General features: G+C 42.5%; 2 protein-coding genes across 8 annotated transcripts in view; both read left to right on the top strand.

Moving 5' to 3' along the window:
- The window catches only part of Dus2 (dihydrouridine synthase 2), a 39,739-nt gene extending 38,756 nt beyond the window's left edge, over positions 1-983 (top strand). For 3 of the 5 annotated variants that reach the window (XM_034522783.2, XM_076915805.1, XM_076915803.1), the window contains exons 15-16: positions 126-199; positions 425-983. In XM_034522783.2, the coding sequence (XP_034378674.1) occupies positions 126-199; positions 425-662 (312 nt within the window). In that variant the 3' untranslated portion in view covers positions 663-983. The remainder of the gene's footprint in view (positions 1-125; positions 200-424) is intronic. The other 2 variants (XM_076915804.1, XM_076915806.1) reach the window with 2 other exon arrangements.
- Positions 984-5,713: 4,730 nt separating this feature from the next.
- The window catches only part of Nfatc3 (nuclear factor of activated T cells 3), a 76,196-nt gene continuing 60,133 nt past the window's right edge, over positions 5,714-21,776 (top strand). For 2 of the 3 annotated variants that reach the window (XR_013104878.1, XM_076915808.1), the window contains exon 1: positions 5,742-6,134. Coding sequence is in view for 2 of the 3 variants with exons in the window: in XM_076915808.1 (XP_076771923.1) it covers positions 6,032-6,134 (103 nt within the window). In the remaining variant the exon portion in view is untranslated. Of the gene's footprint in view, positions 6,135-21,776 lie in introns of all 3 variants that reach the window. The other variant, XM_034522985.2, reaches the window with a different exon arrangement.

Below are 21,776 nucleotides of genomic sequence, written 5' to 3' on the forward strand. Positions count from 1 at the left end.
CAAAAGCCCTGTCTCGAAAAACCCAAGGTGGGGTGGGAGTGGAAAAAGTCTTCTTTCATTCATGTGTTCAGCATGTGATGACGCAGGTGGGCAGTCTTCTGTTTCCTTTGTTCTCTCTGCACCAGGTTCAGCGACCTATAGATCGCATGTTCTGCTCTGTTGTCACTGTTGCGGAACAAAGGTACCAGTCCACCTTGTGGTGAGTTCTCATTAGATGGTAAGAGACTGTTAGTGTGGGGATCCAGGTCTACTGTGTGTCTGCGAGACTTGGGTGTATGGTGTGTGTGTGAGAGAAAGAAAGCACTCAGTGAAGACCCCTCTTAGCAGTTTTATCAGAATCTCTTCAAGTATTTGTAGGCTCAGGGCTTCAAGGCTATAGACCTACTGTTTCCTTGTTTTATTAACCGTTGCTTCATTTTCCCAGGGACAAGTCCAAGAAATTGGCGGAGCAGACTGCAGCAATTGTGTGTCTGAGGAGCCAGGGCCTTCCTGAGGGTCGGCTGGGTGAGGAGAACCCCTCCTTGAACAAGCGTAAACGAGAGGCCCCTGACCAAGACCCTGGGGGCCCAAGAGTTCAAGAGCCAGCACTACCTGAGGAGATATGCAAGAAGCCATTTGTCACCTTGGAAAGTAGTGAAGAGAAGCTTCTGGAAGGCTGCTGACTCCTGCTCTGGTGGACAGCGTGTGGGACTGATGTGACGGGGTTATGGGTGCCAGCACCTAAACCAGGTGCCCTTGGATAATGTGCTGGCCCTTGACATGTGAAATTAGAGGTCTTGGCCCAGGCCATCAGTCTGAAACAAGTGCCAAGAAATGTCCAAGGGTAATTCTATCTCTCGTATGTCTGATGGCTAAGCCAAGTTCCCAATGATTTGAATGTTTCTTTGAAAACGAGGTTTTTAGGCCTCACTTCCAACTTGACATTGGTATCGTGCAATAAAGACAACTTTGACTCTCATCAAAGGCCAACTACTTCAACCTTATATCCTGACATAATTTTTCTACTTCTACTCTCTGTGCCGAGCTGGAGCTTCCCAAAGCATCTCTTACATGTAGGGAATGAGTGGACCTTTGGGGTCCACTGGATTTTGGTGAAAGCAGGAAAGGACCAAGAAAGCCATTTTAATGAGATGTTTAATTTTCAGTTGACTTTTCTGATGAGAGGTCTGTGTAATCTCAGAAAAAAACAGGAGTATCTGATACCCCTTAAAGGGCCAACGCAAACCTAGAGGTCTTGGGGTTAGTAATGGGCCAGGAGTCTCCTTTATGCCTTACAGCTAATTTGAACTCAGACCCGATGAAGTGCCTGCTCAAGGCAAGGAACACCTGAGGGCCGCTGGTGGTGGCAATTTGGCTTTTGTCAAATGCAGCAGTCACAGATCACTCACCCCCTCACCCCCCTCCCCGCCCTGCCCCCCCAGTCCCACTAGAGGTGAAAGGAAGTGGTAGATTCTCTTTAATTTCCTCCTGGCAGCAAGAAGCAAACAAATAGCTCCCACACATTTATTGGGGCCTCCCCACTCCCCTACTGGGAGGGGTGGCCCGACCAAAGGTCCCTGCCCTGCCCCACCCCCGCTTCCTCTGCTGTAAACAGGCTGTGTGACCTTCCTTTTGCCAGGGTATATGGGGGGAGGATTCCCCTCTAGACTGAACCTTTCTTTCCTACAAGCCCCCTGAGGACAGCCTCATGCTTCTGTGGTAGCTTGCAGCCCCTGGCCCTGCTGTGTCTGAATCAAAGGCTTGGTGGTTTAGGCTTTATGTATTCTATTGCCACCCACACTGCTCTTTGTTCAGATAGTTATCATACTTCCAGAGGCCTCCCACAACCCCTTACCTTTTGGCCTTGGGTAACTCACTTCTAGTCTTCTGCCTCTTAGTGTAATCAGTTGTCTTTTGCATGTGTGAGGCTGGCCTGTGATCGGTACTATGTGGCTGTGTGTTTCTGCTTGCTGAGAGACTGCCTTAATTTTTCATTCTACTGCTGTCGAATGGGGACCCCTCTAAGAAGGAAGATAGTCTTGGTCTGACCCCAGCTGTCACGATTTAGAAAGTTCGAATCTAGATTTGTTTGTTTCTACTAAACTTAAAATTTCCCCTTTACCTTTTCTTGTACTTGGAATGGAAGTAGGAAGACCAAGGTCCCCAGAGAACCCCTTCCTCCCAGGCATGCTAGAACAGGACTTGGGGGACAGACAGACCATCAAGTGCAGTCTAAGTGGCCATGGGCATTGATATCAAGCCTTTTTCCCACTAGTGTGGTTTTTCTGGAGCAACTCCTTCCCTGGCAAGGTCAGATTTGTTTTCCTGATTCAGGAAGCAGAGAGAAGGGTGCTGCTAAGATTCAGGTGGCATTGAGTTGGGTGGGAGGGGCTCTGAGGACCCTGGGGAGAGGCTTGTAGCCAGCTGAGGAGGGGCTGGTTAGCATGTGCCCAGGGATGGGGCATAGCTGGCAAAGATCCTGGGCAAATGTGTTGGTTCTAGTCCTTGAACAATTTGTTCATTAGAATAGCTCAGTGATTTCTGCTTTGGACTCAGTGACCTGCCCAAAATCTGGGACTGACTGAAAGGCCTAGTCAAGCTGGAAGGCATTGTCTCTCCAGGTCTACCTTCAAAATAATTTGCTTAAAAGTTCCCAACCCCTTCCTGGGAGAGAAGTAGTAGTACCCACCCATTCATGTCCTTGATTGAAGCATTCTCCTTAGCCTGTCTTATGGGAGTCTTTTTGTTCTCTTTTGTCTTGAGATAGTATCTTGTGCAGTCCAAGCTATCCTTGAACTTTATACCCTGTGTTGGGGGATACATCTGATATCAGAGGATGACTTTGGGAAATCATTTCTCTCCTTCCATCTTCATGTGGTTTCCAGGGATCAAACTCAGTTTGTCAGGCTTGTGTGGCAAGTGGAATCTTGTTAGCTCTTTTAACAAATTCTTCTTTTTAAAACTTATTTTTACTTACAGTTTTATTTTGTGCTGGTGGTTGAATCCAGAGGTTGGTGAATGCCAGGCAAGCACTCTTGTAACTGACCTACATCACCAGTGACAATTTTTGTTTTTATTCTGCGATGGAGTTTTGTTACGCAGCCCTGGCTGGCTTGAAACTTGCTTGCTCTTTAGACCATTCTGGCTTCCAACTTGCAGCTGCCTCCATGTGCTATGCTTACAAGTGTGAACCACCATACTTTGCCTAGAATAAATGGTTTTATAGTCCATGAGAAGGAGGATGAGTAAGGTTGGAGAAGGTGGTGAGGATTACAAAGTTACAGAAAGAAACTTGATTTGGGGAAAGAGAAAGGGGAATCTTAGGCCTTAACTCCCACAGGCTTAAGTCCTCCCAGGTGCTGCTCCTTTCAGGACTGTAGTCTTGGAAACTGCTCTTTGGACCAAGTCCAGACCCCTAGTCCAGCAGGAGAAGACAGAGTGATGGCCTGGGTTCTCAGTACTCTGTGCTGACTTCAGCAACTGACGTTTTGAGATTAGAGTTGGCTGGTTTTAACTTATCCATTCAAACGAGCTGATCCACACAGTCCTTTTCTCTACAGCCAGCACTGGCACGAAGGCAGAGAGCAGGCACAGCAAACTAAGAGTTTGGAGGGTGTGTGTGGGTGTGTTGGGGGCAAGGAGGGGTATATGGCACAGAGAGAAAGAATTTCTTAAGTTGAAGGTTCCTGGCTTTCCCTAGTACAAAACAAGGGACAGGGCTGGGCTAAGCTCTATCACTCCATGGTTCTGAAGCATAGAAGAAGCCTCAGAAGTAGAGCCCCAAGGCCAGGCCTATGGCAACAGATGAAAGAAAAAGATGTCTCTTGATTCTCAAGCCTGGGCCATAATTTACGAGGAACAAAGGGTCAATAGAGACCCCAATGGTCTCTCTCTACTCTGAGGTTCTATCTGCCTTACTTCCCACGAGGCCCCGTGAGAGAGCTGCAGTTGGAGCAGATGGTGAGCAAGAGCTTTGGGGGGAAAATCTTGGCCCTAGCTGGGGAAGCAGTGAAATGAGTATGCATATTGGAGAAGGGGAGCCTGTGTGTGTGTGTGTGTTGGGGGGGAAACGTCATGGCCTACAGGAGTCTAGTTGCTGTGTTCTTCCTTGTTTCTTTCTCCCTCCTTTCCTTTCCCCTTCCTCCTCTTCTTGTCTAACACTGTTGGTTCATGCCGCCTTTCTTACAAAAGTAGTAACTTATTTCCTACAATTGGTTCTTACCTCTGCTGAGCCTTTAACACTCTACGTTAGCCTTTCCTACAACCTGACCCTTTTCTTTATAGTGCTGGTACTTGGTACTCAATGTCTGGGAAAAAAGATGTATTGCTGAGCATTTAATAAGTGGGTGGATTTTTCTGTGGCCCCTTGTGAAGTGTAGGAGTTGACAGGCCAGGGTCTACATTTCGACTCCCTGGTCAGATTTATACTTTTATTTTTAAAAGATTTACTGTGACTTTATGTACATGAATGTTTCACCTACTTGTATATATGTGTATTATATGTGTGCCTTGTGACTATAAAGCCAGAAGAAGGGATCAGACACACTGGAAGTTACAGATGGTTGTAAGTCACCATGTCAGTGCTGGGAACCAAATCCTGATCCTCTGGAACAACAGCCAGTGCTCGCTCTCTCCAGCTCTGCTGCCTCTTCTTTAGCCTAATTCACCTGGTTCAGGTGAAGCTGTAACTGGAAGGGGAGGGAGACTGCTGATATGGGGGAGGTTGTCACTGGCTTCTCCCAACTCCCTCTCTTAATCATACTAAGTAAACAAGACTGAGTCCCCAGACTCCAAGGGATGGTGTCTTGGGCCATCTCAAATCTCATCGGGGAAGGCAGGCTCTTTGAGATGGAGCCAAGATTGAAAACGGGTTCTTTTTTTTTTTTTTTTTTTTTTTTTTTTTTTTTTTTTTTGACAGTGTCACTTTCTATATGTGGGCTTTCATTGCTCGGGTGTCACAATATCTTAGTCTCAGGGTTGTGTACTAGGATGCAGAAGTCAAGAAGGGGACTTTTCTCTGTGTCTGCTCAACTTCCATCAGGGACCAGACCTGGCCCCTCTGATTTAGTGAGACGTAGAATGCACGGTATCCTCAAGATAACAGTTCTCTAGTGGGGACAAAGGCACAGCCACTGAAGCGGGGGCCCCACCCCACCCCACCCCACCCCACAGGGGTGGATCTGATCAACTCTAGACTTGTCTCGGAAGATTTTCTTCCGCTCCACCTCAACCTATTCAGAAGCTCCAACCAATCCCTGGCCCTCTCGAGGTTACACCATTGAAGTTGGTATAGAGGGACGCGGGGGCGAGTGGTATGTATAGGTAACCTTTGAGGTGGTCTGACGCATCCACTCTAAACTCAAATCAAAAGGGAAAAGTACCTCTGTGGGGCCAAATATCCGGACACCTACAACCCTGGTGCTCTGCTACCCACTTCCTCGACGTGAGCTCCCTCCGCCTAATGGATAGTCTCCAATTGGCCTACGTGGGTTCCCAATCTAATTAGATAGCGCTATTGGCTCTCCACTGGTCTTGGTTTAGAAACTGCGGAAGAAATAGATTTTAACTACAACTCCCGAGAAGGAGCAGGGCTCTGGAGCTCCTTGCTCACGTGACTTCCTCCTCGCAGAGGACTCACCCGATAGGCCGGCGAGGAGGCGGGGCCCATGACTGTCAGCGGAGCCAGCGGCCTATGGGCCGCCCCGTCGGACGGGAGCGCGGCGAGGGGCGGGGCTGGGCGCGCTGCAGGGCGCGGGAGCGCGCCGGTGGCGGTGGCGGCAGTGGCGGCGACTGTGGGGGTGGGGGGCGGGGAGCTTTGGTTGAGGCGACCGTGGCTGTTAGGCACCCTCGACTGGCGGCGGTGACGGCTCCTAGTGCGGCGGGGCGCTCGGCCAGCTTTCTAGGTCGGAACGGAACGCTCGGCCTCGCGGGCCCCGCCCGGAAAGTTTGCAGTGTAGCCGCGACCTCCTGGCCGGCGCGGCCCAGCATGAAGCGGCGCTGAGGAGCCGCCGCGGCCGCCTGAGGAGGAGGCGCTGCACCCCGGGCCACGCCGATGACTACTGCAAACTGTGGCGCCCACGACGAGCTCGACTTCAAACTCGTCTTCGGCGAGGACGGGGCACCAGCGCCGGTGTCCCAGGTCTCGCGGCCTGCAGGTGGGTGCCGGGCCAGCCGGGACTGTGGAGCGTGCCCTCCCCGCGCTCCCGCCAGCTCGCCTTTCCCCCGGTCCCCCTGGTGCGTGCGTGTGGCGAGTAAAGCCTGATTTAATTTGAGGAGGAGGCGTGTGGTTCGGGGCGACGTGGAAGTGGCTTGGCTGCAAGCGAACTAGTAGGGAACTCGACTCCTAGAGTCCAGTGGCCGGCGGACGCCCGGCGTTTGGAGGCAGAGGTTCGGGCCAGAGCCCCAAGAGGTTTCTGGTTGTCGTAGCTGTGCCAGCGTGGTGCAGAGGAAATGTCTCCGAGAAGTGTAAGCGCACTTAGCTGTTTTTAGGCTATTTGTAAAATTCTTTATTTGAAAGATGCGTGTTCTTGTAGTGTAGGACCCTTTTAAAATTCTACTTTTAAAAATCTACTTTGTTAGGAGAGCAACACGTTCGAGTTAGCGATCAATTGTGCAAATTTATATTCCACACTTAGTTTCAAGTATACTATAACGGACTTTTCTGAAAACTAGGTTGTTTTGCTTGAGCAAAGTGTTTCTGCAGATTAAAAAAACAAACACGATACGTTGCTTTTTTAAAAAACAAAATATAATTCTCCTAGAATGTTCTAGAAGTCAACTTTTGTTTTAAGAAAAAGCTCTTCTCGGAAGATATTTTAAAAGAGATCTTAGACTGGGAAAGCTGGACACCATAATGCTTGCGGGTCAAACCAGTCAGGAAATAGAAACAGGATGATGACTGGGGACTTAACTCTCTCCTGTGACCTGGTTTGGAATAGTGTGGTTTATTAAGTTCAGTTTTCCTAGTACATATGCAAGAGGACTTAGAAAAAGAAGGTGAATAAGAGTATCCCTATTTATTCTTGTTAGTATTAAGTGAAGTTACTTACAGTTATTCATGGTATATAGAAGTCTAATACATTGGTTTCTCAGAGTGCATTGAATCTCTAGGTGGTACAATACCTCTTAGTTCCTTTTCAGCCTTCGAATGCTGTTTTCAACGTGATAAATAATTATAATAGTTAAGAATTGACTTTTTATTTTCGGTTCCATTAGCATTATTTGAGTTAGCCTTATGTTGAAGGCACTAGTGGATACTTAGTTGGGTAGTGTTCTACAGTTGCAAAGTCTCCAGCTCCTGATCAAAGTTGGGAAGCAGATGAGACACATAGCTCAAGCAACTATTACTAGGCAAACTAAATTGTCATAAAATTTTATATATAAAATAAATTTTAAAAGTGGGGTTTCTGGAGAGGATGGCATTGAATTGTACTTAGGTTATGGATATTGAAAAAAGTAAAACAACTTGTTTGAGTGAGTTTTTAGGAAAAAAAAAAAAAAAGGTTGTAATTGGATTTGTAGTTGGAATTCCCAGAGGTAAACGAGCAGTTTTAGTTTTACCAGAAGCCGACTTTAAAACGTTGTAGGAGGTTTTTTTCTCCGCCTCCCTGCTGCTGCTGCTGCTGCTGCTGCTGCTGCTGCTGCTGCTGCTGCTGCTGCTTCTTCTTCTTCTTCTTCTTCTTCTTCTTCTTCTTCTTCTTCCTTCTTCCTTCTTCCTTCTTCCTTCTTCCTTCTTCCTTCTTCTTCTTCTTCTTTTTTTTTTTTTTTTAATTTCTTTCTTAGAGTCTAGTTCTGCGTGATCTCCCACATCTTCCAAGTGGTGGTATTGGAGGCCATGTACCACCATATTCAGTGGTCACTTTCTTAAGGATATTTGTTTCTCATTATGGTGAAAATCATGTGAAAAAGTAAAACTTTTTGCTTTTGTATTTTATTGAGACTGTTTTTCACTATGTGTAACAGGCCAGTTTAGAACTATGTAGCCCAGGTTGGCCTCAAAATGGAAGTATTCCTCTTGCTTCAGCCTTTGAGACTATTGGGATTACTGATGTGAGACACCACACTCAGCTATTTTATTTAACACAGTTGTGTGTTTTATGAGTAAATACCACTTAAATTTTGAATCAATACGTATTGTTTTTTTTCATGGTAGTTAACATTGTTTTGGTTCTTTGACTGATTGTTCAGTTCTTCAAAATAGCAGATCTTGGTAATTTTGGCCTACATTAGTTCTATGTTTCTCTGAAGGTTTGAGAGTAGTTAGAGCACATTGAGATTTCCATGAAAAACTTCTTTGTGGAAATTGAGCATGATGTCACATACCTTGAATCCCAGTACTTGGGAAGCAGAGGTTAAGTGGAGATCTCTGAGTTCAAGGCCAGCCTGGTGGTCTACATAGAGAGTTACAGAATAGCCTGTCTTTTTTTTTTTTTTTTTTTTTTTAAATCAAACTATTTTCTTTTTCCTTAGTATCTAACTTCAAAATGACTATATACTCAGGTAAATAGAAACTTTAGAACCATTAGTGTAGTGCCAGGCAAAGTCTTTATGGTAACTTGGTGTTTGTGTGTTTGTAATCTATACTTCAGAAGAAATAGAGGCAGGTGGACTACAAGTTTGAGGACAATATGGTTTATGTAGAACATTCCATAGCTATGTGGTAAGACCATGCTCAAAAAACCAAACACAATAAACAATAAAACTCACTTATGTATAGTGCACTCCATTACTATAAAGAGCAGCTTCTAACACTCCAGTGTACTGCTTACATCTCATTGTTATCTGAAAATTCAGTTTTTTTCTGTGTATGTGAACATGTTGTGTGTAAGTTACAGCTCTTTCTCAGGTGTCATCCTCAGTAAAGCTGCCCATCTCTTTTAAGGCAGGGTCTCTTCATTGGCCTGGAGCTTTTCGTTTAGGCTAGATGTATCTATCTAGTGAGCCCAAGGGATCTTTCTGTCTCTGCCTCCCCAGTGCTGCCATTACAAACCTGTATTGCCACACCCAGCATTTTTACATAGCCTCTGGGAATTAAACTTAGGTCCTAATACTTTACCTACTCAACTCTCTCCTTATCCTATTTATTTAGTTATTTATTTAGACAAGGTTTTCATATACTATGTATTCCTAGCTGTTCTGCTCTCACCGTGAACTAGAGGATGACCTTGGACTTTAGTTGGAACCATCTCATGTGATCCTCCTTTTACTTCCCAAATGCTGCCATTATAGGCACGGCTTACATATGCCTAGCTTTCAATTTCAATTTGTTTATTTAAGACAGTGTTCCACAAAACAGGTTAGAGCTCATTCACTGTGTGTGTGTTTGTGTGTTTGTGTGTGTATCCATCCATTCATGTGCTCACACAGAGGTCTGAGGAGGAAGTGTAATGTTCTGCTTTATCATTCTCTGCCTTATTCCCTTGAAGACAGGATCTTTTACTGACCCCAAAGCTATGCTGGTGGCCAGTTATCCATCACAATCCCCCTGTCTCAACCTCCTGCCTCACTGCAGTTACAGATAGTTGTGAGCTACCCATTGTGGGTCTTCATAATTGCTGAGCTATCCTTCCAGCCCCAAAATTTGTTGAATGTTTTCTAATTCACAATGAGAGTCACCAGAAGAAATGTATGCAACATTATATATAGTATCTTATCTACTGCCATTTTTGAAGAGAAGAAATATTTTTGTTTTATAATGTGTCTTTTGCAACAAATTTACTTTATATATTCTCAGCAAATATTTAATATACTTTTTTTTAAAGTTAAAGTTTCCTACTCTCGAACTCATGGTAGTTTTCCTGCTTCAGCTACACCTACTACACAGCTTTTTCTTTTTTCTTTTTTTTTTTTTTTTTTTTTTTTTTTTTGGTTTTTCAAGACAGGGTTTCTCTGTGTAGCCCTGGCTGTCCTGGAACTCACTCTGTAGACCAGGCTGGCCTCGAACTCAGAAATCCACCTGCCTCTGCCTCCCAAGTGCTGGGATTAAAGGCGTGTGCCACCACCGCCCGGCTCTACACAGCTTTTTCATGTGTAAACTTGAGGGTTTTTTCTAGGTATATTGCCTAGTGCTTAGTGTTGTCTAGTGTTGATTATATATATATATATATATATATATATATATATATATATATGTCCAGTATAATTTATAATCTCTTTGATAAATTATCTTCTTATGTCCCAGTTTTTGTTTTATATTTGAGGCAGAGTCTTTTTTTTTCCTAATAATTTACTTATTTTTAAGTTGGTGTTTTGCCTGCATGTATGCATGTCTGTGTGAGGGTATCAGATATTGGAGTTACAGAGAGTTGAGTCTTTTGGAAGAGCAGTCGGTGCTCTTAACTACTGAGCTATCTCTCTAGGTACACCATGTGGATACTAGGAATTTAATCCACATCCTCTGGAAGATCAGTCAGTGCTTTTAACTACTGAGCCATCTTTCTAGCCCCAATTTCATTATCCTTTTTTTTTTTTTTTAAATAAATGATGAGCACACTGGCAAACACCGCAGCATTTGCAAGGCAGAAACAAGAGGATATCTGTGAGTTCAAAGCCAGCCTGTTCCCATAGTGTAGTTCTAGGACAATCAGGGTTATATAAACCCTATCTACAAAAATAAAATTCTTGGCAATATTTAGTTTGTGTGGTGTGTGTGTGTGTGTGTCTGTCTGTCTGTCTGTCTGTCTGGAACATGGAGGTCAGAGGACAGCGTGAGGGAAATACTTACATTCTTTTAATTACATTGTTCTACTTTTTAGAGCTGCTGACTCAGGTTTGAAATGAGATTGATTCAATAATCATACAAGTATGGTTTGATAATTTAGTCAGGATAAAAAAAGGGAAGTTGCTTGTTAAGATTTTTTGTAATGTTTGAACAACTTACTTATTAGAAGAGATTTTTTTTTTCTTTTTTTGGTTTTTCGAGACAGGGTTTCTCTGTGTATCCCTGGCTGTCCTGGAACTCACTCTGTAGACCAGGCTGGTCTTGAACTCAGAAATCCGCCTGCCTCCGCCTCCGCCTCCCAGGTGCTGGGATTAAAGGTGTGCGCCACCACCGCCCGGCCTATTAGAAGAGAATTTAATTGCTGCTAATCTGTATTTTCACACCTAGATTTTTCTGTAGACTGTAGCTGTAGTGAAAGTATGCATTGAGTGATTCAGTCAGTGGTTAGCATTTCATTGTTGACTTGGAAGAATAATAGTTCAGTGTATGTGTGTTTGTTTTGAGGTAGGGTCTTGTGAATGCCAAGCTGGGTTGTATAGCCAAGCCTAGTCTTGAATTTCTGACATGCTGCCTTCACTTCCAAAGTACAGGAATTAAAAGCATGCACCATTATGCTTGGCTTTATTTGGTTAGTTGTTGTTTGTTTGTTTGTTTTTGACATAAAGTCTCACTATGTAACCCTGGCTGGCCTGGAACTCACCATGTAGACCAGGCCAGCCTGAAACTCACAGAGATTCTCCTGCCTTTGCTCCTCAAGTGCTTAGATTAAAGGAGTGTATCATCAGGCTTAGCTGGTTTCTTTCTTTCTTTCTTTCTTTCTTTCTTTCTTTCTTTCTTTCTTCTTCTTTTTTTTTTTTTTTTTTTTTTTTGAGACAGTTTCTCTGTATAGCCCTGGCTGTCCTGGAACTCACTCTGTAGACCAGGCTGGCCTCGAACTCAAAAATCCACCTGCCTCTGCCTCCCAAGTGCTGGGATTAAAGGCATGCGCCACCACCGCCTGGCCTGGTTTCTTTTTATTTACATTTTTTAATTTGAATTTTTTGAGATAGGGTCTCATGTAACCCAAACTGGCCTAGAACTCTTGGTATAGCTGAGGAGAATATTAAATTCCTTATCCTTCTACCTCTACCTTCCCAGTGCTGAGATTACAGGTATGAACCATTGTGCACTGTTAATATTCTGTTTGTTTCACACTTTTCTTGGTATGGGTTAAAGGATGCTTCTAGGGATACTAGCAAAGTTGTGTGATAGAGATAAATGGATAAGTGTATTTTAGTAATGAATACTATGAGGAAAAAACCCAGTGGGGAAGAAGTAAGAATGATAATTGTTTTGTTAAAAACATTGATCTAGCTGGGCAATGGTGGCATGCTGCTTTCATCCCAACATTCAGGAGGCAAAGGCAGGTGGATCTCTTGAGTTGGAGTTCAAGGTCAGCCTGGTTTACAGAGCAAGTTCAATGCTGGGCAGTGGTGGCGCACGCCTTTAATCCCAGCACTTGGGAGGCAAAGGCATGTGGATTTCTGAGTTCGAGGCCAGCCTGGTCTACAGAGTGAGTTCCAAGACAGCCAGAACTACACAGAGAAACCCTGTCTCTAACTAACTAACTAACTAACTAACTAACATTGATCTAATGTGAGGCATGATGATCGATACCTGTAATCCTAGCACTTGAATAGTAGAGGCAGGAAGATCAGGAGTTCAAAGTTGACTTGTAGTTACTAGATAAAATATTTGAGGTCATCCTGGGCTACCTGAGATTCTGTCTCCAGAAACCGGGATTGGCAAAATATCATGGCAGTCAAAAATGCTTGCTGTGAAGGCCTGGTGACCTGAGTTTAGTCCCTGAGCTGAATGTAAAGACGTAAGGAAAGAACCAGTTCCCAAAGTTGTTATCTTCTGACCTTCATATGTATGCTGTGACATGCACATGCCTACATTAATGCAGAATACATACATACACATGATAATTGTGAAGAGTTTAAAACAAAACAAAAACCTATGTTCATTTTTTTAAAAAATTTTGAATATTTATTTTGATTCATTTTTGAATATTTATTTTGTGTGTGTATGCACTGCCACAGCTTTTGAGTAGAGATTTGAGGACAACTTGAAGGGGTCAGTACTCTCCTTCCAACTCTGTGGGCTCCAGGAATTGACCCGGACTGTAGACTTGGAGGCAGGCACCTTAACTTGCTGTGCTGGCCCCCATGCATTTGTTTTCATTGGGCTGTTTTGGAACTGGGCCTTGGTTTTGTGTGTGATTTTTGTTTGTTAGTTTGATTTACTTGCCAACATTGTAATCTTTTATTTCTAATGGTACTGCTGCTGATTTTACTTCCATCTACCATACAATTTAAAATTGTTTGTGTCTTCAGAGAGCTTTCTTCTTTTAGCTCCAGTCCTCCAGAAATAGGTGAAAATTGTACTGTAAAATATTTTACAACGAGAATTGTCAGGTTCTCAGAAATAGTGACTTTCTTGGCAGTTACAAAGGTAGAAAGGCCCCACTTTGTGTTAATTTTAGAGCAGTCTACATTACTTGCTGCTTCTCTGTAGGAGTTAGAGCCTGCCCCAGCTTTGATTGTCTTAGGCTTCTGGATAAGTTCTTCCAGTTCAGGTGTGTTGTGCCAAGAGTCTTCATCCCTTTCCCAAATATCCACAAGCAGTATCTCAGAAAATTGAAGCCGAGTTCTTCAGAATTCAGGGTTGCTGAGACTCTACTTCAAAGGAAATTTCTTCATTGTTGTGACCAAATATTCAAAAAGAATCTAATTTGAGGGAGGAGAATTTCCTTTGGTTCTTGGTTTGAGAGAATACTGTTCATTATGACAGGGAAGGTTACCTGTGGTAGTCTGAGGTGACTACTGGTTACATTGTTTCACAGGAAACAAAGATGGACACTGGAATTCCATTTTTCCTTATCTTTTGAAACATCTATGTAGCTCAGACTGTCCTCCAATTCTTTTTTGTTCTGTTTTGGTTTGAAATAGAGTTTTTCTGTGTGACTCTCCTGGAACTTGATCTGTAGATCAGGCTAGCCTGGAACTCAGGGATATGCTTTTCTTTATTTCCCCAGTGCTGGGATTAAAGACTACCACATCCAGTTTTGTCCTTCAGTTTGTAATCCTGCCTCAGCTTCCCAAATACTGGTATTATAGGCATGCACCACCACAGCAAACCTAGAAATACAACTTTCAGACCTTTGTTATTTGTATACTTAGTAAGGCCTAACCATTTGCTAATACAGAAGACATATTTGGGCAAATATTCTGAAATATTAGTAGAGGTTATACTCTAGTGTTTTATAGAATAATACAAAAATTTAAAACTTGTGTTACGTAAATGGTCAAGGGTGGCATGCAGAGTAGTGTACACTTATTATCACAGCATTATATAATAAGTACTCTTCATTATATCAAGAGTACAAGGCCAGTCTTAGCTACATATATAAAGGTCAAGGCTAGCCTGGGGTACATCAGAACCAACTTTAATGTTTTTTGTTTTGTTTTGTTTTTTTAAGATTTATTTTATGTATATGAGTACACTGTAGCTGTCTTCAGACATACCAGAAGAGGGCATCACATCCCTTTATAGACGATTGTGAGCCACCATGTGGGTGCTGGGAATTGAACTCAGGACCTTTGGAACAGCAGTCAGTGCTCTTAACCACTGAACCATCTCTCCAGCCCTGTTTTGTTTTTCTTGAGACAGGATCTCATGTATTCTTGGATGATCTTGAATTTGTATACTGAAAATAACCTTGAACTTCTGATTCTCCTTTATAGAGTGTTGAGGTTACAGATGTGTTCTACCACATTCAATTTACTGGAGATAAAGCCCGAAGCCTCTTGTATGCAAGACAAGCATTCTCTACTAACTAAACTGTATCCCTGGCCTGGAATCTTCTTACTGTTATGATTTTCCTTTCAGCAGCATCCATTAAATATCCCTAAAATCACTGTTACTTTCATGGCAGGCATAATCCAAACTCTGCTTTTGAGGTTTGCTTTATTTTTTCCCAGTTAAATCTAAGCATAGGACATTTTTGGAGAGAAATTATACTGCTTGCTTTTCTTCAGCTATAAAAGCTGATGTTACCGACTTTAGTAGATTGGCTTAGTGCTTTAGAGTGCTTGCTGCTTTTGCAGAAGACTGGAGTTTGGTCCCATAATGGACAGTTTGCAGCCACCTGTAACTTTAGCTCTATGGGGATTCAACATCCTCTCTGGCCTTCAAGGCACCTTCACACATGTGTATGTGCACACACACATGTATGCACATTTAATAAAAGTCCTCTGTAATAAGTTAATTAGAAAGTGAGAGAGAGCATGTGCACATGTGTGTGTGTCTGTTTGTGTGTGTGTCTGTGTATGGTTAATCCTGGGACCTTGTACATGCTTGGAAATGATACAATACCCGTTATAGCTCCATCTATGAAAGAAAAACTTTTTTTCTTTTCTTTTTCTTTTTCCAGGGCTGAGGACCAAATCCAGGGCCTTGCACTTGCTAGGCAAGTGCTCTACCACTGAGCTAAATCCCCAACCCCAAAGAAAAACTTTTTAAAAGAAGATAATGAGTTGTGTTACCAGTTCTTTCTCATCACTGATCATTGAAAATATTTTATTTTAAATAGGGATGAGGCTGAGGAAGCTATAATGTAGTGAGGGCAATCATATTACTCCAAAGAGGTAGGAAACCTGAGGAGGTTGAGCCCTATTTGATAGTATGCTGTACTTTGGTCACAGCAGTAACACGAATAAGGAAGGTGTTTAAAGTTATCTTGGTGGGTAAGGAGAATAGACACAGTAGACTTGGCTATAAGCCTGGCTTCTAAAACTGAATCTAAGTCATCAAATTTGCCCAGACATGCTATATGAGGTTCAAGTAACAGAGGAGTAAATTTTATTCAGGGAGACTTAAAAAAGACACAAACAAGAGCAAGCTTTTTTTCTATGTATATATCTATAATACACAACTTAGCTAGGCAGTGATGGTGGCGTGCAGTTGATCCCATCACTTGGGAGCCAGAGGCAGGTGAATTTCAGAGTGCGTTCTCAAACAGCTAGTGCTACACAGAGAAACCCTGTCTAGAAGACAGAGACAGAGACAGACACTCTGTGTGTGTAATTTGGGGTGAAATTTTTACCAGCTCTACTTTTTTCTTTTAATTTTTATTTATTTATTTTTATACAATCATTCAGATGCCAGCTTCTCCTTCCACTTCTCCCAGTTCGTTTCCCTCTACCTCCCCTTTTCCCCCAGGCTTCCCCACCCCCAAGAACCCTGCTTAGTTGATCATGCAGGCTGTGCTCTCCCAGTGTCCTTGGCCCCTCTGGCTCCCACAGTTTCTCCTCTTTTCTTCCATGGGGTTCTGTGAGCTCCAAGGGGAAGGATCCAGTGGAGACCTCTAACCTGGGCTCTCTTTCAGCCTGTTTGGCTATGGGTCTCTGCATCTACTCCCATCAGCTGGCAGAGACAGCCTCTCTGATGGCAACTGAACTAGGAACTGATCTATGAGTATAGCAGAACATAATTATTGATCCAGGGGAAGTGGGAGGCAGCTTTGTTTGGTTCTACCCTAGGATTCTGGGCTTTCCTCTGGTTCCTGGTCATCCAGGCAGTGTCAGGCATGGGTTTAATTATGATACGCTTTATCATAATTAACAATGGATAGAGTTATATGAGCTCTGAAGTTGCATTAATTTTAGTTGTTTTTGTTTGTTTGTTTTTTAAGACTGAATTTCTTTACAAAGCCCTTCAAGCGCTTTAAAAAAACAAGATAGGGGATTTGTAAAGGGGTTGTGATCAGGATATAAAGTGAATAAAAAAATAAATTATTGAAAAAATGACAGGATAGGAAAAATGCTCATTTTAGAAAATAATACTGTATGGCCAGGCAGTGATGGTGCATGGCTTTAATCCTAGAGGCAAGTGGATCTCAGAGTTCGAGGCCAGCTGGTCTACAGAGCTGGTTCTAGGGCAGCCAAGACTACACAGAGAAACCTTGTCTCAAATAATCAATCTATCTAGACATATACATGTAGACATACACATATAGACATACACATAGCGAGGGAAGAGACTCATGATGAGACCTTACTTCTCTTAAGGTAAAGTCACTACTGTTAAGCTGACCATGCTCCTTTAAGTAATACCTCATTCCTATCTCTAGTAACCCTAATTAAATTAATTGATTCACCATTTTTAAAAAAATGTTGTGGAGGGGCAGTGAAGAGCTGGCTCACTGGTTAAGAGCACTGACTGCTCTTCCAGAGGTCCTGAGTTCACTTCTCAGCAACCACATGGTGACTCAGTACTATCTGTAATGGGATCTGATGCCCTCTTGTCTGATGTTTTCTTCTGTCATGCAGGCATATATGCTAACAGAGTGTTCATATACATAAAGAAATAACTCTTCAAAAGAAAAAAGAAAAGGAAAATTAAGCAGGGGGGGGGGGGATTTGAAAGATGGTCCAGCATTTAAGAGTACTTGTTACCCTTGAAGAGGACCCAGGTTTAGTTCCTAGCACCCACATAATGGCTCACAACCTCTGTAACTCCAGTTCCTTTTCTGACCCTCACAGTCATCATTTAGTTAGCTCCCTAGCCCTGCCTGTTTTAAAAAGAGAGAGGCTTTCTCTGCAGCCCTGGCTATCCTGGAACTTATTCGGTAGACCAGCTTGGCCTAGAACTCAGAAAACCATCTGCCTCTGTTTTCTGAGTACTAGGATTAAAGGTGTGTGCCTTTATCCCCGGCTTGGTTTGAGTTTTGTTTTGTTTTGTTTTGTTTTGTTTTGTTTTGTTTTGTTTTGTTTTGTTTTTAAGGCAGGGTTTCAGTCTGTATGCCCTGGCTGGACTGCAGCTTGTTATATAGACCAGGCTGGTGTTGAACTTGCTGTGATCCTTTTGGCTTTGCCTCTAGGGTCCTGGTTACAGGTGTATGCCATCAAACCTGGCTGAATGCCTTATTTGAATTGTCTTTGTTTATTATAAAACTATGGGAATATATTACTTTTTGTTATTTTCTATTGCAATATGTTTTCAGACTCAAGCTGTAATGTAATTTTCAACAGTTTTTGTTATTTATTTGTATATATTTGTTCATGCACAAGCCCAAAGACTAGAGGAAGATCTTGGGTGGTTTGTTTTACCTTTGAAACAGGACCTCCTACTGAACTTTACATTTTTTGCCTCTGCTTCTTTAGTACTGATATTACAGGTGTGTGTTGCCACACCTGGTGGTGGTTTAATTTTAAATGAATATCTGTTTGTTTGTTTTTCCTTTTTTGTTTTTGAGTCATGATTTTCCTCTGCTGGTTAGGCCGGCTTGAAGCTCACTATATCTTAAATTTGAGATCATTTGACTCAGCCTGGGATAGTTGGGATTAGAGGCATGTGCCATCATGTCTGGCTTTTGGCTGTTTTAAGTTTTGAAGCTTTTCTCAGCTGTTCAGTGATTGTTGTTACCTGCTTATCACCTAAAGTGGGGCACCAAGATTATATTGTGATCACAGTGATATTTGCTAACTGCAGGCCTCCTTGTAGGGGTTCTTACTAGGTTACCTCTGAGGTCATTACCTGTAGTTCTTTTTCCTTAGGTTAATTAGAGTCCCAAGTGAAAAGTCTGCCAGTCTATTGCCTAGAGTGTAAGTGTGTATGCTATGAGCCAAGGGAGTAGAAGAGCACTTAGGGTTTCAATATACACGTTTTAGAATGACTTGGTTTCATCATCCTGTTTTCAGTATGGTTGCCCAGGTTCTCAAGCCTTCATTCTTTCTCCTTGTCAGAAAATTTTATTTACTGCCTAAAGAAAAGAGAGTGCTAGGTGTGGAAATTCAGGAGCAGGGTTAGTTACTCATTCAAAAAAGCTCTGTATCCAGCTAGTTTTTAAGTTTTGCCTTCACTTCTTCCTAATTCTGGATTTGCTTATTCTGGATATATACTTATTATAAAGGGCATAATATAATCATGTGTACGTTGTGTCTGTGTCTTTCATTTAGAATGTTTTCAAGGTTCATCCAGGCTGTAGCATCTCCTTTCTTAATGAGAGATTCTGGCTTACTGTGTTGCTTCAGCCTGCTGAGTAGGTTGGATTGCAGTTGTGTAGCACCACAGTAAGTTTTATTTGTTTTTCCTTATTAGGTCACCATTAATCTATTGAGAATTATCTGATTTTTTTTTAACCCGTTGGCCATTTCAAATAATGCTATTATAAACACGTGTATAAATTTTTATATAGTTTTTATTCTCATGAATTTTTATTCTCATGCATACATAACTGGGAAGAATTGCTTAATTCATAGTCATTCTTTTCGTTGTTTTTGCTTTTTGAGATAATTGTCCAGACTGATCTGGAACTCACTTATGTAGCTCAGGCTGGCCTTGAATTTAGCCAATCCTCCTGCCTTAGTCTGTTGAGTACTGAAATTTCAGATATGAGCTACTGTGCCTTGCTAAAGAATTGGAAGCAGGATTGGAGCTGGATTGAGGAGCCAGGTGTATATAGCCAAAGATGTTCTAGAATTCTTAATTTTTTGCCTCAACTTCCCAGTGCCAGGATTATGAACATGTGCTACCATATCCATCTTGCTTGTTTATTAATTGATTGATTGGTTGATTATTGTTGTTGCTCTTATTTTGGTTTTGAGATATGGTCTCCACCCCCCCACCCCCCCCATCTCCCCGTTTTTGAAACGAAGTCTTGCTACAATGGACCCTTTTAGCAGTTCTCCTGCCTCAGCCATCCACATCCTGGGATTATTGGTGTTAGTCATGAGGCAGAGGCAGAAGGATCACTGTAAGTTCTGCCACACTGCTGCTTGGCACACAGTAATACAGTTTTGTTGTTTTGTATTTCTCAGGACTGAACCTAGGGTGTTACAAATACTGGGCAAACATACTACACCAAGCTCTGTACAAAATCCTCCAACCCCTTTTGTTTTTGAGACAGAGAAAGAAGTAGGGCAGGGAGTTTCTCACCATGAATCCCTGACTGGTCTGCAAACTGCCGTGTACACAAAGCTGGCCTACAACTCTCTACATATACCAACCGTGTGTTGATGTTGTATAGAGCTTGGTGTAGTATGTTTGCCCAGTATTTGTAACACCCTAGGTTCAGTCCTGAGAAATACAAAACAACAAAACTGTATTACTGTGTGCCAAGCAACAGTGTGGCAGAACTTAATGTGTTTTTTCACAGTTACTCTGCTCTGTCTTTGTGGGAATGTGACCATGGACAGCATATAATTGAGTGTGGCCAAGTTCCAATAAAATTGTATTTATAGGCACCAGAATTTGAATCATATTATTATATCTCATAAAAATTTCTTTTAAAAACCATTCTTAGCTTGTAGGCTGTCACTAAAAAAACAAACAAAAAACAAAAGCAGGTGGTAGGACAGATTTGGCTCACAGGCTGTATTTTGCCAGACCCTGGTTTACTATTAGTAAAGACATGAACATGCTCTCTATATTCTCCAGGTTACTGTCTGCTTTCCTAGGGCCCTCTCTGGTGGCTAATAGAATATTTTTAAAAAATTAAATGAGTCAAGATGGTTCTGGAGCATCAAGAAGTCTACAGTTGAAAATCTTAATGACTGTTAAAAAAGTGTGGTTGGAGAGACTGCGATCATCTCAGAGTTAGGACTTCTGGACACATGGGGAAAAAAGATGACACTTTTTTTGTGTGTTCAAGTCTTTGTATTACTTTAAGACATTGTACATCCATGCTTCCATGCATGAGGAGGCTGGTGGAGGAGGGCAGATGTTTTCTTCTATGGCTGTTAACCTTCGGTTTTGAGACAGGGTCTCTCATTGAGCCAGAAGCTCACCATTTCAGCTAGGCTGACTTGCCTGCTGGGAATCCCTAAGAACTGCCTGCCTCTTGGCCCTCAGTGTCAAGGATACAGACACTTGGAGCCATGCCCACCCTTTTTATGGCTGACAGGGGTTTGAATTCAAGTTCTCATCCTAGTACAGAAAACACTGTTACCCAATAAACCATTTTTATCAAGACATCACTTGTGTATATACTTGGAGGAAATTATGAATTTCAGTATTAATCAACTGCTGAAATAACATTGATATAATAATTACATTAGAATGAAACTATAGCCGGGCAGTGGTGGCGCACGCCTTTAATCCCAGCACTTGGGAGGCAGAGGCAGGCGGATTTCTGAGTTTGAGGCCAGCCTGGTCTACAGAGTGAGTTCCAGGACAGCCAAGGCTATACAGAGAAACCCTGTCTCGAAAAAACAAAAAAGAATGAAACTATAAAGACTTTCATGGATGGTTTTTATTAAAACATAAGATTTTAAAAGTAAAAATTTGTTTTTTTTAAAACAACCGGATTTTATAATGAAGGATATAGTAGTTGCTAGTATAGTTGTTGCTAGCACGACTTGCTTAAATATAAAAAAGCAAGGGGTGGGTTTTATTTAACTTTATCCATTTTAATTTAATTTATTTTGAGACAGGTTTTTCCTTTGTAGCCAAAGCTATTCTTCTCCCCCTGACCCCCATGAGACGGGGGAGGAGATGCATGGGAGGGAGGGATTTAAACCCGCGGGATAGAGAGAGAACGCACAGAAGGCCCCGTGCTCTCTGCAGGCAGGCGGACATCTTCGCTGCCAAAGCTGTTCTTAAATTTTCAGTTCCACTGCCCAAGCTTAGAGTGCTGGGATAACAGAGATGCATGCCACCAGGCACAGCAAGGGAGTAAGTTGAATCTTCTAAATTTGTGAAGATTAATGATCAACTATAATTTAATATCCTCAGTCAGTTATTTTTTTATTTAGGTAAATAATCTAGTGGTGTCTGGTTGCTTTTTTGTTTTAATTTATTTTATGTGTTGGATGTTTTGCCTGATAGTGTCTCTGTACCATGTACATGTCTTGTGCCCTCAGAAGAGGGCATTGGATCACCTGGGACGGGAGTTTCAGACACTGGCGAGCTGTTGTATGGGTGCTGGGAGTCAAATCAAGCCCAGATCCTTTAAAGAGCAGCCAGTGCTTTCTACTGAGGAGTCATCTCCAGCCCCATCTAGTGGCTTTTGTAACCTGGTCCTCTGTGTGCA

Source organism: Arvicanthis niloticus, chromosome 18, assembly GCF_011762505.2.
Source record: "Arvicanthis niloticus isolate mArvNil1 chromosome 18, mArvNil1.pat.X, whole genome shotgun sequence".
NCBI classification, from domain to species: domain Eukaryota; kingdom Metazoa; phylum Chordata; class Mammalia; order Rodentia; family Muridae; genus Arvicanthis; species Arvicanthis niloticus.